Source organism: Nannobrachium achirus, assembly GCF_963921795.1.
Source record: "Nannobrachium achirus genome assembly, chromosome: 5".
Classification (NCBI taxonomy): Eukaryota; Metazoa; Chordata; class Actinopteri; order Myctophiformes; family Myctophidae; genus Nannobrachium; species Nannobrachium achirus.
This window is the reverse complement of record NC_137814.1, coordinates 26,620,085-26,635,855: the sequence shown is the minus strand read 5'-3', so window position 1 is coordinate 26,635,855 and position 15,771 is coordinate 26,620,085. Positions and strand designations below refer to the sequence as shown.

Genomic DNA, 15,771 nt, shown 5'->3' with positions numbered 1-15,771 from the left:
TACCATTCTCTTGTTAGAATAATAGGAGATTGGCAATTTTACATGATTCGACTGTGCGATTGGCCTAATTTAATATATTTATGAACAAATCGTTTGTGTAAACAAATAGGATATGTATCATGATTTATTGGGAGAAACCAAGCAATTGTTAAAAGAGTTTCCAGCTTGTATTGTGGATCTGCTATTTTGATGCTTTTGAATTTGAATCCTGAAAAGTAACAGTTTTTGACATAATGAGCTTTCCACCGACAGAGACAATATACTGTACCATACTGTATGTGTCTATATATGATTATTTACACAACAATCTTTCACCCTTTCTCTCCATTTCTCTCTTCTACAGTTTCTTTCTCCATTCTCAATTATGTTTATGTGTGAATTTGCCTGTCTGTACTCTTTCTTTTGATCGTTGTTTATTGGAAGGTTTTTAAGCCCCTTGAGATAAATCATCTCATTTTCAAGGTGGTCCTTAACACAGATGTACAGAAAATCCAGTACAAAAAAAAATAAAAATAAAAATACAACACAAAGAAATTCATCAATACAACACACAGATAAAGACTAACTCCTTACCCCCAATTACCCACAAAATAACATTCATACAGTTACATACCCATACAGTAGTATATACAAACACTTACATGCAAATACAGACATACTCATACACACTGGAGAACTAATTTCCATAATTAGAACACTTACAAGCAAGGACAGGACATTTTAAGGTAAATTGATGCCTAAAGAAATGGAAGGAGCTAATAATATATTTTATACGTGATGACATATCTAAAAATGTAACGTTTTAACATCCAAGGAGAGAAGCAAAAGTGTCTGAAAACCATTTTCTTTCTTATTTTGAATTTCCTCAAAGGTTGCACTGATATTTCATGAATTATTAATCTTAAACTTGGTATTTTGGCTACAGAAGAAGTCTCTATGTTTTCATTTGTAATGGTTTTGTTTCTTTTTATACCCCTGCTGTATGTGTGTGTGTGTGTGTGTGTGTGTGTGTGTGTGTGTGTGTGTGTGTGTGTGTGTGTGTGTGTGTGTGTGTGTGTGTGTGTGTGTGTGTGTGTGTGTGTGTGTGTGCGCACGCGTGTGTGTGCGTGTGTGCGTGGTGTGTGTAGATGTGAGTAATCGGGTGGGATTATGTAGCCGCGGGTGGGAAGGGTGCAAATGAGTCTCTGTAGTATGGAGTTATGCACTGTCAAAGAAAAAACTTGGAAAATATATATCCACCTGTTTCCGTGAGAATTTACTGTAGAATTATTTGTGGGACACTTCCGGAGAACAGCAGACATACAAGCTCGCGTCGCAGATGCAACCGTTGTGAGCTTGTAGATCACTCTTGGTTGCAGCACCGGAACTGCCGCACTCCTTCTGCGCAATGCACGATGGGACGTTGGAAAGTTGTGGATATATATATTGTCACTGTCAGGCAGAAACCTCACATCTCCAGGTTTCAACTAGTGAAAATAGCCTCGCACCGTGAGGCGTTGTGTGCTTAGTAGATCTGCTATGTTCGCTAGTTAAACATTTAAAAATGATAAATGCAAAATGAAGGTTTCCACCCGACAACAATGATATATATTGAAACACATCATTGATCCATCCCTCTACCCAGGTACCAGTTGACAGCCATGGTGGTGGACACGGAGGCCGGGCCTCACAGGAACTGGACGGTGATGTTCCTGGGTTCCACGCGAGGAACCATCCTCAAGTTCCTGATGGTTCCCAACGCGGACTCGGTGACGTCCCACAACAGCGTGTTTCTGGAGGAGGTGGAGGGCTTCAACCCCGAGAAGTGAGTCACCCTCCTCCTTCAAACATGTCCTCCATCCCAGGGGCGTCACAAGGGGGGGAAAGGTGGGACTGAGTTACTGGGGCCCAAGGTGGAGGGGCCTTAATTATTTTATACTGTAGCTATTGAAAAATAGCAGATATACAGAAGTCGTGAAAATGTTCGGAAATCTTTGAATGTATTTTTTAAGCGAACATTTGTACTAAAATTTTGCTTCTGGGGGGTCCCTGGAACTAAATATTTTGAGATGGGAAACAAAGATTTTTCAAAAAAGGATTTGAAATATTCAGAGACTTTTTCACGATCTAAAAAAAATAGCAGATCTACAAGCTCGCATTTTTCAATAGTTAAAGCACAAAATAATGCAGGCCCCAGTCTAAATGGGTTAAACCCCCTCCCCCTATGAAGAACATTCATGGGGGGCCCGCAGTGAATCCTTGTACCCAGGGCCCAGAATTTGGTGTGACACCCCTGCTCCTTCCAGAGGCATGAATCATCTGAGGCATAGAACCCACGTCAGACAGTGATGGGTGTCAGGGTTTTATTAGATTTATTATTTATTTATTCACCCAGGGTAGTAGCTGAGCACGAGTGCTCATTTTCATCAACGCCCTGCATATAGCATATAGACGCGCACAGACAGACACGCACATTACGCAATGCATGAGCACCATACTGCAAGGCAAGCCAGAAGGGTTGTCTGGGTCGGGTCTCTCAGAATTTCTGAAATAATCGGAATTCGGAAAACAAATTTCACAGGTTACGGTATGGTACGGAGCAGTAAAAAAAATTAAGAAAGCCTGAACGACTTTTAACCGAAACGGTTTAAATTGTTACGGGGCCACCTGTTTTGGGGGGTTTTATGCCCATAGGCCTATATGGAGATCCCTGCTGTAGAACCAGCCACACAGATATGGGCTGTCTTCCTCCAAATATGGGCATTCCCATATGAAGTCCTGTTAGATATGGGCTTAATATTGATGACATCAGAGATGTCATCAATATTAGGCATGATGTCAGAGTGTGATGTCAGAGTGGCAAACCCATAGAGACACACGGGCGCCTACAAATTCACGCCCCCGATTGTGACAGCGGCCCCACTTCGGGTAAGGAAGAACGGTGCACTGCAGCTGCCAATGCAATCCCAATGAGAGGCATCGTGAAATATCATAATTTCAGTGGTTGACTACTGAGGCCATAGTGATTCTTTTTGTGTTCTAATAAAGTGTCCCATGAGTTTAATTTTGCCTTTTAAAGTGGCATATGTCATCTTGATACACTACCTACAATATACTTTAATATACTTCATCTGTGAGTCAAAAGTGCTAGCATTGGAAATCTTAAGTTTGGGTGGTTGCATGGTACACATGTCATGGACGCATCCCTTGAGGTTTTCAATACCCAGATACGCTTGTCTCTCATGTATAATTAGGCTGTTTATTTTTGGAAAATGATCGCATCTCGCTTCTTCTAAACGGAGTCTTGCAGATTATTTTTGGATTAATACTAACCTGGAGAATCCACTCTGTAATTGAAAAAGTTGGGATCTTCAAAGTCGGCGCTCATAACATTTTTGGACACTGCTCCTACAGATTTTGGCCTAAAATCACACAAAGCGGTACACTGTATCTCTAAAGTCGTGTCATCAACATGCATCTGTCCCATTTCCTATATTCCCTCCTGATTGGCTACGATTGCCTTCTAAAGTTTGTGTATGCGACGTGACGCTCGCTTATCTCCAAATTAGGGAGTCTTACTGGTTTAGTCACAAGCTCTTGTTAATATTTTACATTGGTTCAATATTCATAAAAATCCACAGACATACACAACCACTTTCAATTTCACTTAATAGCAGATCTACAAGCTCATGATGCAACACAGTGTGTCCTTCTGGATCGGCTATTTGAAGAAAAAAATCGAACCTCTGTTCGAAGTGGAGCTGTGTGTGTGTGTGTGTGTGTGTGTGTGTGTGTGTGTGTGTGTGTGTGTGTGTGTGTGTGTGTGTGTGTGTGTGTGTGTGTGTGTGTGTGTGTGTGTGTGTGTGTGTGTGTGTGTGTGTGTGTGTGTGTGTGTGTGTGTGTATTGCAGTTGATGCTCAGGGCAGGCTAGACTCAACAGCACCTCTCTGGTCACCCAGGGTTACTACATACAGGCTACATACAGACCCACAGACCCACAGACCCACCCACCCACATACCCACATACCTACACACACGGCCACGTATAGGGGAGCTTGTGTTCCACACAGCTCCAAAAAGCACGATACTCTTACGGCAAAGTAGGGCATTCGTTTACGTAATAATAACATTTAAATATGGAGATACAAGGTTTCTGGCCGTCAGTGATGATATAAATCACCTGTAGGAAAGTGTCTGCTGTTTCTAAATCCCTGTACCGGATGGCTTAATTACTCCCCGATGGTTTGTCAGGCTGATGTAATAATGGTGGCTCTTGCTTGATAAGAGGTAGCCTTAAAGAGCCCAGAGAGAAACTCTGCACAGTCTGTCTGTCTGTCTGTCTGTCTGTCTGTCTGTCTGTCTGTCTGTCTGTCTGTCTGTCTGTCTGTCTGTCTGTCTGTCTGTCGGTGCTCGTGCATACCTTTACTGTCAGGTGAAAACCATGTACCAAAAGCGTTACTTTTCTGGAAATGTTTAAACACACACACACACACACACACACACACACACACACACACACACACACACACACACACACACACACACACACACACATTTTTTTTTTAAATAAATTAGATACAAGGTTTCTGCCCGACCAAACGTAGGCTCATTGGCGACATTGCGGTGCTGAGAGTCAGTGCTGTGCTGGCAGTTAGGAGCTAATCTAATGGCTGCTTCCACAGAGCTATAAAAGCTTCAATTTACTATCTTAATAATAAGACTGCGAACAACAATCTGTCTTATAGCGCTAACGGAGTATAGGCCTTTTAACCGTAGTGTCGTTAGTGCAGTGAAGAATACTCTCTGTGTCTCTTCCCTTTCCCCAAGGGTGGATTACCTCACGGGCCCCCGGGGCCCATGAGCTGAGGGGACCCTTAAGCCAGAGTCTTTGAGTGAATTGACCCTTTGTCAAGTCCCGCCCGTGGTTGTGCCCCTCTTCGCACCTATCGGGACAACAATCCTTTCTCTCCATCCACTACCGTTGAAATAATGTGTTCTTCAATTGCTTCGTATTGATATTCAGTGTATTCATGAACCAGTGCAGAACAAGGGTAGAACCAGCCTAGAACATAGTGGTTAGTCTGGTTAGTCTTCAGACCAATCAGAAGGCTGAAAATGGGTCACTGTCATTAACTTTGCATTTCTTGCCAAATTACTTAGTCATTCATGTCAATAACGGAGCTCCAAAAGGCCTATTGAAAACTGAAGGAATAGCCTGAACATTCACTTTGTGTTTGTGTTACAGTAAATAAATCCTATGGTACCTTTTAAGTACATGACATATCCAGTCAGTTTATCTATAGGACAAAAAAACTGTATTGGAATCTCTAAAATCCTGTTGCGATGCAGGTGTGTCAAAATACGGAGTTGGTGTTTTTGAGTCTGAGTCTGTGCCCAGGCGCCCATAATCAATCCACCTACCTATCTCTCTCTCTCTCTCTCTCTCTCTCTCTCTCTCTCTCTCTCTCTCTCTCTAGATGTGGTGATGACTATCTCTCACTCTCTCTCTCTCTCTCTCTCTCTCTCTCTCTCTCTCTCTCTCTCTCTCTCTCTCTCTATCTCTCTCTCTCTCTCTCTCTCTCTCTAGATGTGGTGGTGACTCTATCTCTCTCTCTCTCTCTCTCTCTTTAGATGTGGTGATGACTCGCCGCAGGCCCGGCAGCTCCTGTCTCTGTCTCTGGACAGAAGCAGCCACTCTCTGCTGCTGGCCTTCTCGTCCTGTCTGGTCAGAGTTCCCACCTCTCGATGCCACCTGCACTCCCGCTGCATGAAGTGAGTACACCTGCTGACCTCATTCACATGCTGGCCATTTTGCTGGTCAAGTATAGCAGGTGTTCTGATAGTACTCATAAAGTGCATGCTTGTTCAGCAACAGGAGTCTCTGTGTCGGTGTTTCCCCAGCTTTTTATTAAACAGAAAAGGCATTTTCAGGGCGGGATACCAATTTGATCCTATCAGAAGAGAGAACTCACACAAGATACAGGATAAAGAAAAAAGGTTAAGTTGAAACATTCAAAATTGGATGTGGAACACTATAAAATTGAACCTGATAATTAAATGGATACTCTCTCCTGACTGGATGAAATTTGGCAACACACCTGAAAATTAACTTTTTGATCATTAAAGAGCTGGAGAGACAGAGACCCCTGTTACGGAACAAATACTCAATTCTTCTGGATACACATACTGTACGTCATGTCCTAGTATGAGCGAATAGCTGGGAAGGGGATCAACGTCACGTGATTCGTTGTTTGGCCCAGATCATCTGAGTCAGATGTGAGTCAAGTTATATGACTATTGGCAGAATCGTGGAAAGTTTAGAATTGTTGGGGACCCCCTTTTCATTTTGCAGATCGTTGGTTGTTGCAATTCCCTGCGCTACAATACTTCACCATATCGTCGTTGTGGGGTGGAAACCTTGTATGTCCAAACCGTTCGTTTTGTATTTATCATTTAGAAAATGTACTAAACTAGTGATAGTTTTGTGCGACAGTCTTGTATGATGAAGCAGGGCTTTGCTTTACCAAAAGACATGCACATTTGAAACTTGGAGATACGAGGTTTCTGCCCGACAGTGACGATATGTTGCGCTATGACAAAAAAAAAGAAATCTGTAATGCAATCCAATGGTGAAAAATGTGTTGTTTTCACCCGAATAAAAATTGGTGACCCGTGTGTCTCAAAGAATATCTAGAACGAGTGACCCGACCCCTGTCCATTGAGTTCAATGGACATATGGCACCATCTTGTGAGGTTTTCTGCTATTACTTTGAATGGTGGTCATGTTCTCTTTCTATATAGCAATGATTATTATCACAATAATAGAGCTTTAAACCTTTTAACCTACTTTTAAGTCATGCACTGTGTGCACGTGCACACACACACACACACACACACACGCGCGCGCACGCACGCACGCACGCACGCACGCACGCACGCACACACACACACACACACACACACACACACACACACACACACACACACACACACACACACACTCAGGTCATTGCAACGACATTAGACAACATTTATTTTTAAACCATTCCTCTTCCTTAATGATAATAATAAAGGGAATAATGATTCCCTTTAACGATCAGGTTCCTTAACAATTCCTTTGTCATTTATTTATTTATTTAATACTAATTAAATCATACAAATATAGCTTTTTATTGTAATTGCCTTCCTGACTAGTTTTAGCTCTGAGGGTGATTTAGTGTTTTACAGAGCATACCATGCAGGCAGTGGTGGAAAAAGTACTCAAATTTTGTCATTGAATAAAAGTATCAATACTGCAACGTTGAAACACTTTGTTACAAGTAAAAGTCTGGTAATCAAAATTTACATGAGTAAAAGTAAAACATTATTGGCATCAAGATATACTTAGAGTACCAAAAGTAGGTACTCATTATGCAGAATGTCCCGTTTCACAAGTCATCAATCATAAGTCTGCATATTAAACTAGAAAGATGCAATTCAGGCTTTTGCAAATCCCGCCCCATTCTGCCCTGTTACTATGGTGGGACATTTGACCCTGGGCAGATTGTTTTTATAGTGGCAGTGAATGGGATTTTTTTATTTTTTCATAGCCTCATTACAGCTATATAAAGTACCAAAGGAAAAACATCTAGGTGATATTAATAAAAAGGGAAGACAAAGGTACAGTAGTTACCGCGGCCGTACTGGACGAACGCCGTGTCGCGCAGAGCGGACAGTTGTTGAAAGCCTGAAGCAACATTCTCCACTGCACAAACTCCACCCCCGATAGCAAAAAGTGAATGTTTTTTTCTGGTTGGCCAGTCAGGGAGTCTCATGGACCAATCAGAAGGCTGACAAACGGTGAATTGGAAATTGCAAGTGTGGTTGCCGTGATTTTCCCCATTCAAGACAATGGGGAAAATAAATTAATGGCCATATATGGATATCTATGTGTCAGTCCTTGTCCTTTTATGCCCATATATGGGTACCACAAGTACTATAGTCTGGTTACTCTGAGGGGCAACGACACTAACTAATAAAGTCGGAAAAGTACTATAGTCTGGTTGCATTACAGGGGCGACATCTATGATGTCAGCCATCTCCATAGTTGGGAAAAGTTAAAATTTTAATTAAATTCAATGGTGAAAATGTATTCACAAATACATTAAACTATATAATGTATCTCTTAGCAAAATGCTTAATGAATGTTTTAAATATGGAGATAAAAGGTTTCTGGCAGCAATCATGTATTGTTAAGCATTGAATGTTAACAAAACAAATCACAAACGTGTGTTTTCACTTTTCAACACAATTTTTACTGATGTCATGTCAGTAATACAATGGTCTTTCAATACACATCACATCTTACACATCAAGAATCAAGAGGGTTCATTTGTAACTTGCTCATTTAAATATATTCTCTGTAAACAAACAAGAGCATTTATAAGTCAGCATATGAGGTACACACGGCACGTTTGCCAGATGGTGCAGTAACATTTTTCTTGTCTGCCAGGCATTTGTGTTGAGGTTGACGAAGCGTCACATGTTGGATAATTCCTTACATCAGCATACGTGTGACTTACAGCCATGCAGAGAGCATGCACTCATATACACTCATGTTTATTAGTATTATATGCAGGCCTGACATCACTCTCATACAGTACCATGAGCAGTCAATTCTTTAACTACGTTATCTCTGGAGTAAAATGTTGGGGCATTTCATTATATGGGATACTTTACTCCTGTTACTGAATAAACACTCTAGTTAGTTAGTATATTCATCTTGTCATGATGTAACGAAACAGTTGGACCTACTGTACAGAATAAGGAAGCAAGATAACTATTGACCGAAAAAGTATGGGCTGAAGACTGAAGCGAAGCTTATATGCCCACCATATTATTGTTTAAATGACTTGTCACACTATAGGAATAAAGGAAACAATGTGGTTAAAAAGTATTACTATGAGAATAGAGGGATTTAACCTTTTAACCAAAACCTTTAGTTTTAACCAAAAACTATCACTTACCTTACCTTTAAGTGTTAGGTTAGTTAGTAGTAAGGGGAAAATAAGAAAATCTGCTAAGTAAATCGTTACCAAGACATTTCTTCACCAATGTGTTTCTAAAGGTGTGTAATAAATGTACTAAAAGGTTGAAATTCAACTCCCGGGGGAAACCTCATAAAAAAATGATTTGTGTTTGTGTCCCATTAACTTTACTATACAGGAAAAAAATACAAAAAAATAAATCTGCTTTAAGTAACATGTGAGGGGTCAAACTAGGGTTTTTCCATGATGCTGAATCCATTGCAGGCATTGTTTTGCACGAAAAACATTCCATGGGCGACAAATGGCCCCCACAAAACGGTGAAAAGTGATGATTCATCACTAAACCATCGTTTTGTGCCCAAGGAATGTTTTTCGTGCAAAACAAATGCTTGCAATGGATTCAGCATCATGAAAAACCCCTAGTTTGACCCCTCACATGCTACTTAAAGCAGATTTATTTTTTGTATTTTTTTTTCCTGTATAGTAAATTAATGGGACACAAACACAAATCAGTTTTTTTATGAGGTTTCCCCCGGGAGTTGAATTTCAACCTTTTAGTACATATTATTACACACCTTTAAAAACACATTGGTGAAGAAATTTCTTGGTAACGATTTACTTCGCAGATTGGTCAAATATCTTATAAAATCCCCTTACTATAGGTGGTTAACTGGTTAGGTAGTTAGGTAGTTAAAGGTCTCATGACATCAAATTAAAAATTACTTTTTTATAGGTTTCCTGCACTCAATTCACCCTTTGTCAGCCTTCTGATTGGTCCCTGACCTGACTGACCAACCAGCAGGCTATTTTGCCTTGTCCCGCCCTGGTTCTGCCTTTTTTATGTTGAATTTGCTAAAACATAATTTTTGGAGAAATAGAAACATTTAAAAACATCCCCTGTCGCTATACTGCACCCGAGAGGCTCCTTTTTACTGAAACCAAGTTTAAAATTGGAATTGAATGCACAAAATAACAACAAGAACCAACTGAATTTCAATGGTAGTGGATGGAGAGAAAGGACACAGTAACCAATGGGTGCGAAGAGAGGTGGGACAACAGGCGGGACTTGACAAATGGTGAATTACACCCAAAAGACTTGAATTTGAACATTCAGTGGATTTTCTGGGGTCTGGGGTTTCCTGAATAATTAGGCTCTCAGAAAAGTGAAATGATTGGCCCCCTGTCTTGGATGTCACAGACGTGCAATCCCGCTCCCTCTCCTCCCAGCCCCTCCCCTCTCTTTCTCCCCCAGTGGAGGCGGAGCAGAGGCGATGATTGACAAGCACAATCTTTTTTTTTCTTCTTTTTTTCAGTTCAAACCTTTTAATACCCGTTTGAAGGACCATGATAAAGACTTTTAGTTTTGTAAAAACAGCATGTCATGAGACCTTTAAGTGGTTAGGTAGTTAGGTAGTTAAGTAGTTACCCTATGTGGTTAAGTGCAAGCAGTTTCCAGTCTGTCCGTCTCCCAAACTCTATCCATGTGGTCCCAGAAATAATACAAAAGGGTAAAACTCCAACATTAATGATGCCAGCAGCAGGAAATAGATGCCATGTTTTATAATCTGCAGCCAGGCTTACTGGCTACATTTATCCTTCTTTTTTATTTATGGACAGCTTGGTTTTCTTTTGTTTTCTTGGGGGATAGCAATGTTTTTCATCAGAGTTTCATCAGTGACAATGACAAGTATTCTCACTCTTTTATGCATGTGTGCGCGTGCGTGCGTGCGTGTGTGTGTGTGTGCGCGTGTGTGTGTGTGTGCGTGTGTGTGTGTAGAAGCTGTCTTGCTTCCAGAGACCCCTACTGTGGTTGGACTAGAGGCAGCACCTGCTCCTTCCTGAGACCCGGCACACGGTGAGAACACACACACACACACACACACACACACACACACACACACACACACACACACACACACACACACACACACACACACACACACACACACACACACACACACACACACACACACACACTCCCCCCTGAGGATTATAGACAAAAGGTACGCTGTAACAAATGAGTCAGATGGCTGTATGTAATCTCAATATGTGCACCATGCGCACACACACACACACACACACACACACACACACACACACACACACACACACACACACACACACACACACACACACACACACACACACACACACACACACACACACGCAGTGACAGGTGTAAGGAGGGCGCGTGGGACCCTTCTGCTGTGAGGATGTGTTCCATAATGCATACACACACACACACACACACACACACACACACACACACACACACACACACACACACACACACACACACACACACACACACACACACACACACACACACACACACACACACATTGTAAGCTTTAAGCCATATAGAGTATGTTGAAGAAACTAGACTGGTATACAGATGCCCGTCGGGTACCGGCCTACTTGGGAACAATAATAATAGGGAATGCAATATCCATTATATACCCGTTATCAGAGTGCCCGTTGTAACCACTTTTCTGTATGTGTCCAGGGGTCGTCCATTTAAGGAGGTCCTTAGTTAGGTCCTTAATAAAACATTTGAGAACCACCATTGGTATGACATGAGTACGGTGTCATACATAGTCTGAAGAAAACCTGGAGACATGACATTCATTAATTGGGTATTATGGTCGAAAAAAGTCTTTACCACGGACACATTTGACTGTGTACTGACCCATAGATGACCACTGTATATGTCCCTTTTTTAGCCATACGGAAAAGTCCTTGTGCAGGGGTAAACACAGAATGTCTGAAGACTGCAAACGTGACTGTGAAATGGCAAGTGTGGGGAATTCGACAGCTGTGGAAAATTTGCCAAATCAAGCTGGAGTTGCCATGGTAATCAATTGGCTCATTTGGGGCACGGTGAAAGCCAGAGCCTTTGGTACAATGGGCGTATCAGTCGGATCGGCGGTTCTGGACAGCCACCAATTTCCCATTTTCAATATTTCAATAACATTGTAAGCTTGCTGATCTGCTATTTTCAAATGTAAATGTTAAGTAGTAAAACTGAGCTTAGTTGCTTATTTCTTTGGCAAAATCTGGCCAAAATCTGGCAAACCTGTCACATCCTTACTTGGGAGGAAGTGAAAAGATGTTTTTGAAGCAGCACACAGAGAAAAACTCTCTAGCGCCCTCTGTAAAAGGCAATGGCAGCCTCCCTAGAGAGGGCCAGGAATAAGGTGAATATAGTAACAATAAAGTGTCAGTATGCTTAGAAAACCTTGGCTTTCATATCACTAGTTTTAGAAACAGTTCATTTATTCATTGATAGTAAAACAAGTCCTCACACACACTCGTGTGTGTGTGTGTGTGTGTGTGTGTGTGTGTGTGTGTGTGTGTGTGTGTGTGTGTGTGTGTGTGTGTGTGTGTGTGTGTGTGTGTGTGTGTGTGTGTGTGTGTGTGTGTGCACAGTATTTATTTAGTCCCACAGCGCCTCCGGTGTCACATCTCTGAGAAGAGACATTGTCTTGGGGGAGTGTTGACAGGACAGTGAATGTGAGCCTGCAGCCTGCAGGCATTAAATGACCTAATCTCTCATCTTCCTCCGTTGCGTTGTGTTTCTGCCGCAGGTTGCCTTTCCAGCAGGACATCGAGTACGGAAACACCACCTCACTGCTGGGAGACTGTGACGGTAAGGTTTGCAGCATGCAGTGACATGGATGGCACACACACACACACGCACGCACGCACGTACGCACGCACGCACGCACGCACGCACGCACGCACGCACGCACGCACACGCATGCACACACAGGGCTGTACTCGCTGAGAGCAGACGCCATCTAGTGGCTCGATGCCTCATTACAACCTGCCTGGCTCTCCTCCCCTCTCTCACAGGACACCTTGTACTGAGAGAAAAGTCCAGATAGTGGCGAGCGGGGACATTGCTCGCGACGAAACTGCCGTAATCATCACGGGCGCAAGCCTCACTGTCCGTTCCTACGAGTGCAATTCATGTTTTTAGCGCTCGTTAAGCCGGATTAACATCGCCGCCTCGCGGAGGTACTTTCTTTTGAAAGGGATATTAGTGAGGCTTTTGTTTTGGGTTCTTTTGTTCAGAGCTGAGGCAGGTGGAAGTGGTGGAATGGGGAAGGATTGTGGTTTCACCTTCACGTCCCTCGGGTCAGTGCAGGGGCGTGAGACTAGCCTAGTAAACTGACTCCTCCCATCTTCTGTTCGAGAGACTGGTTTACGAGGCTAGCGTGAGACAGGTAGATTAGAGTGGGTGTGAGCTGACGGTACTCCGCTGCAGCAGAGTAGGGGGGACATGCAGGCCTCAATGCTGATGATACAAGGGGGGGGGGGGGGGGGGCTTTTGTTTTCTGGGCTGAATAGGCTATACTGTATGCTATTATTCCAAACGTAGGAGACGGTGTTTGAAGGAGCGCTTCTTTTCTTCGCCAGCAAATATCAGATCTACAAGCTTGCAGTGCGGCACTCTGTGCTGTGCTGTGAGCTTGTATATCTGATATTTTTCAATAATTAAAGCACAAAATAATGCGTTCCCAGTCTAAATGGGTTAAACCCCCTCCCCCTATGAAGAACATGCATGGGGGGCCCGTGAATCCTTGTACCTAGGGCCCAGAATTTGGTGCGACACCCCTGCACTCAGGGCCTTGTGATTGACAGAGGCTGATTGGCTCTTCCACTTTTTGGTTCCTGCAAAACGCCCTTCCAGTGCTTCTTGGGGCCAGACCAGTTCACGCAACCGGCCGGGGAAAGCAATCACTCCAATACTTTGACTCGTGCTGTCACTCACGTCACGCTCTGGTGATGTAATTTGACAAATATCTGGACAAAGTATTCGAAAATTGGAATTACTCAATTAAAGTACAAATAACAAAGAAATGCACTTAAGTACAGTACTTAAGTAAATGTACTTAATGTAGTTACTTTATCACTGGCACAGAGGAACTCAAGATTGACCAATGAGAGCAAGGGCCGTCTTCCCGGCTGCTAACCGTTCTAGCCAAAACTTTAAAGTGTCATGGATCTTCAAAACAACAGTTCAAATCCTGTCAATTGCTCTGCGGTCCAACAGAAGAAAAGGAAGGCTTGCTCTGTTCCACGAAACCCCTTTTTAAAGACTCACCTGTTAGACTGATATACAGTATTCTGTATGTGTGCATGGGCCTCCTCCATTTTCTAAGCCCAGCCTCAGAAGCAGATATCATGTAGAGCCCAGAATGCCCAGGCTGCATAGCTGCCAGACCGTGACCCCAGCGCTGAAAGACACACACGCACACACGTACGCGCGCATGCACGCACACACATGCGTGCGCGCGCGCGCACACACACACACACACACACACACACACACACACACACACACACACACACACACACACACACACACACACACACACGTATGCTGCTGCTGCTGCTGCTGCTGCTGCTGTGTCTGCACATGAAGCAGTGGTGGAGGAAGTGCTCTGACTTTTTTACCATTGCAAGTAAAAGTCATGTATTAGATAAATGTTACCTGAGAATTCCCACAGACATGCTGTATAATATTGCGTCAAATAAGAACTGTGTTCCAAAAATAATGAAATGATCCTGGTGGTTTGACACTTGATATGAGGCATCAACTGACAGTGCGAAAACAAAGCTGAATTAGATAATAGTTTTGCCAGAAACAGACTGTATCAAATATAGGGATGGAGCTTGTTAATTTTTATTGATAATGAGCACCTTATCGATCTTGCTTATTGAGCTGGGCTTTTATCGAGCCCACTATTGAGTGTTTTCTAATATTGTGTGGAAAGACGTGAGATGGCAAATTCTGAACAGAACTGGTACATTTTCTATTGGCCAGTTGTTGTGACTGTGAGTTTGTGGCTGACCACCATCTATGAAGATGACAATATTGACAAAAGTAACAAATATTATCATTAAATATCATTAAAACAATCATTCATTAGTGTGCAATAAGTGTTAAATGGCTTTATATTATGAATAGTACTGTAATAATTTCTTGATCGCCTCTTGTCTTGATTGTTTAAACATGACATCATGGGCCGCTATGCTCGATAACAAGCTTGATAAGCCCAAAGCTTATTGATATCGGGTAATCAATAAATCTGTTATCGGGTTATCGGGCTACCCTTGTTTCGAGCTCCATCTCTAATCAAATATGAGTGACTGACTATCATAAATGATACAGTCACCTTCCTGACAATATCCCTGGGACAATTTGTTTATTTTTGGACCACAATTCTTATATGAGACGATTTTAAGATGACCCAATGTTATTCTCTATAGAGAAATAGAAATTACTTCCGCGACCCAAAGGATGAACGAGTGACATCAGGACTTCAGTAACATATACTTGATCATACTACAGCGTTGCACAAAAGTAGCAGATCTGCAAGCTGGAAACAAGGTGCAAAGCGTTGCGTTTTGAGCTTGTAGATCTACTACTTTTTAGTAACTATTAGGTATGAGGTGTATGAGGTGTCCACCCGAGAGTCTAAATGTAGTACTAGAGACAGACAGACAGACATGCGCTGCTGCCTGCTGCAGCGTCTGCAGATGCAGATGGGAGTGATTATAACTCTGGCTGGAAACTCTGAGGTAATGGCGGAGAGAAGAAGACTAAACTCACCGGCCAGATTGCAGCATGGAAACACCAACTTACGCAATCGTGAAAATAGCCGATCGACAAGCTCACAGATCGTCTATTTTCAGGACCGGAGCACGCATCAGCGAGCGAAGTATAAGTGGGACTTTTAGAGCTAGAGGAGAGAGA

At 42.6% G+C, this 15,771-nt stretch overlaps 2 protein-coding genes across 3 annotated transcripts in view; both read left to right on the top strand.

The window, feature by feature from the left end:
- LOC308285878 (histone H1-like) overlaps nt 1–15,771 on the top strand; it is a gene marked incomplete at both ends in the record, with an annotated part of 500,380 nt that overhangs the window by 122,874 nt on the left and 361,735 nt on the right. The gene's annotated exons all lie outside the window — the stretch shown is intronic.
- The window catches only part of LOC308285868 (semaphorin-6B-like), a gene marked incomplete at its 3' end in the record, with an annotated part of 43,216 nt that overhangs the window by 23,380 nt on the left and 4,065 nt on the right, over nt 1–15,771 (top strand). The window contains 4 exon segments of the mRNA XM_080726756.1: nt 1,625–1,804; nt 5,611–5,751; nt 10,783–10,860; nt 12,593–12,654. Coding sequence (XP_080582882.1) covers nt 1,625–1,804; nt 5,611–5,751; nt 10,783–10,860; nt 12,593–12,654 — 461 coding nt within the window.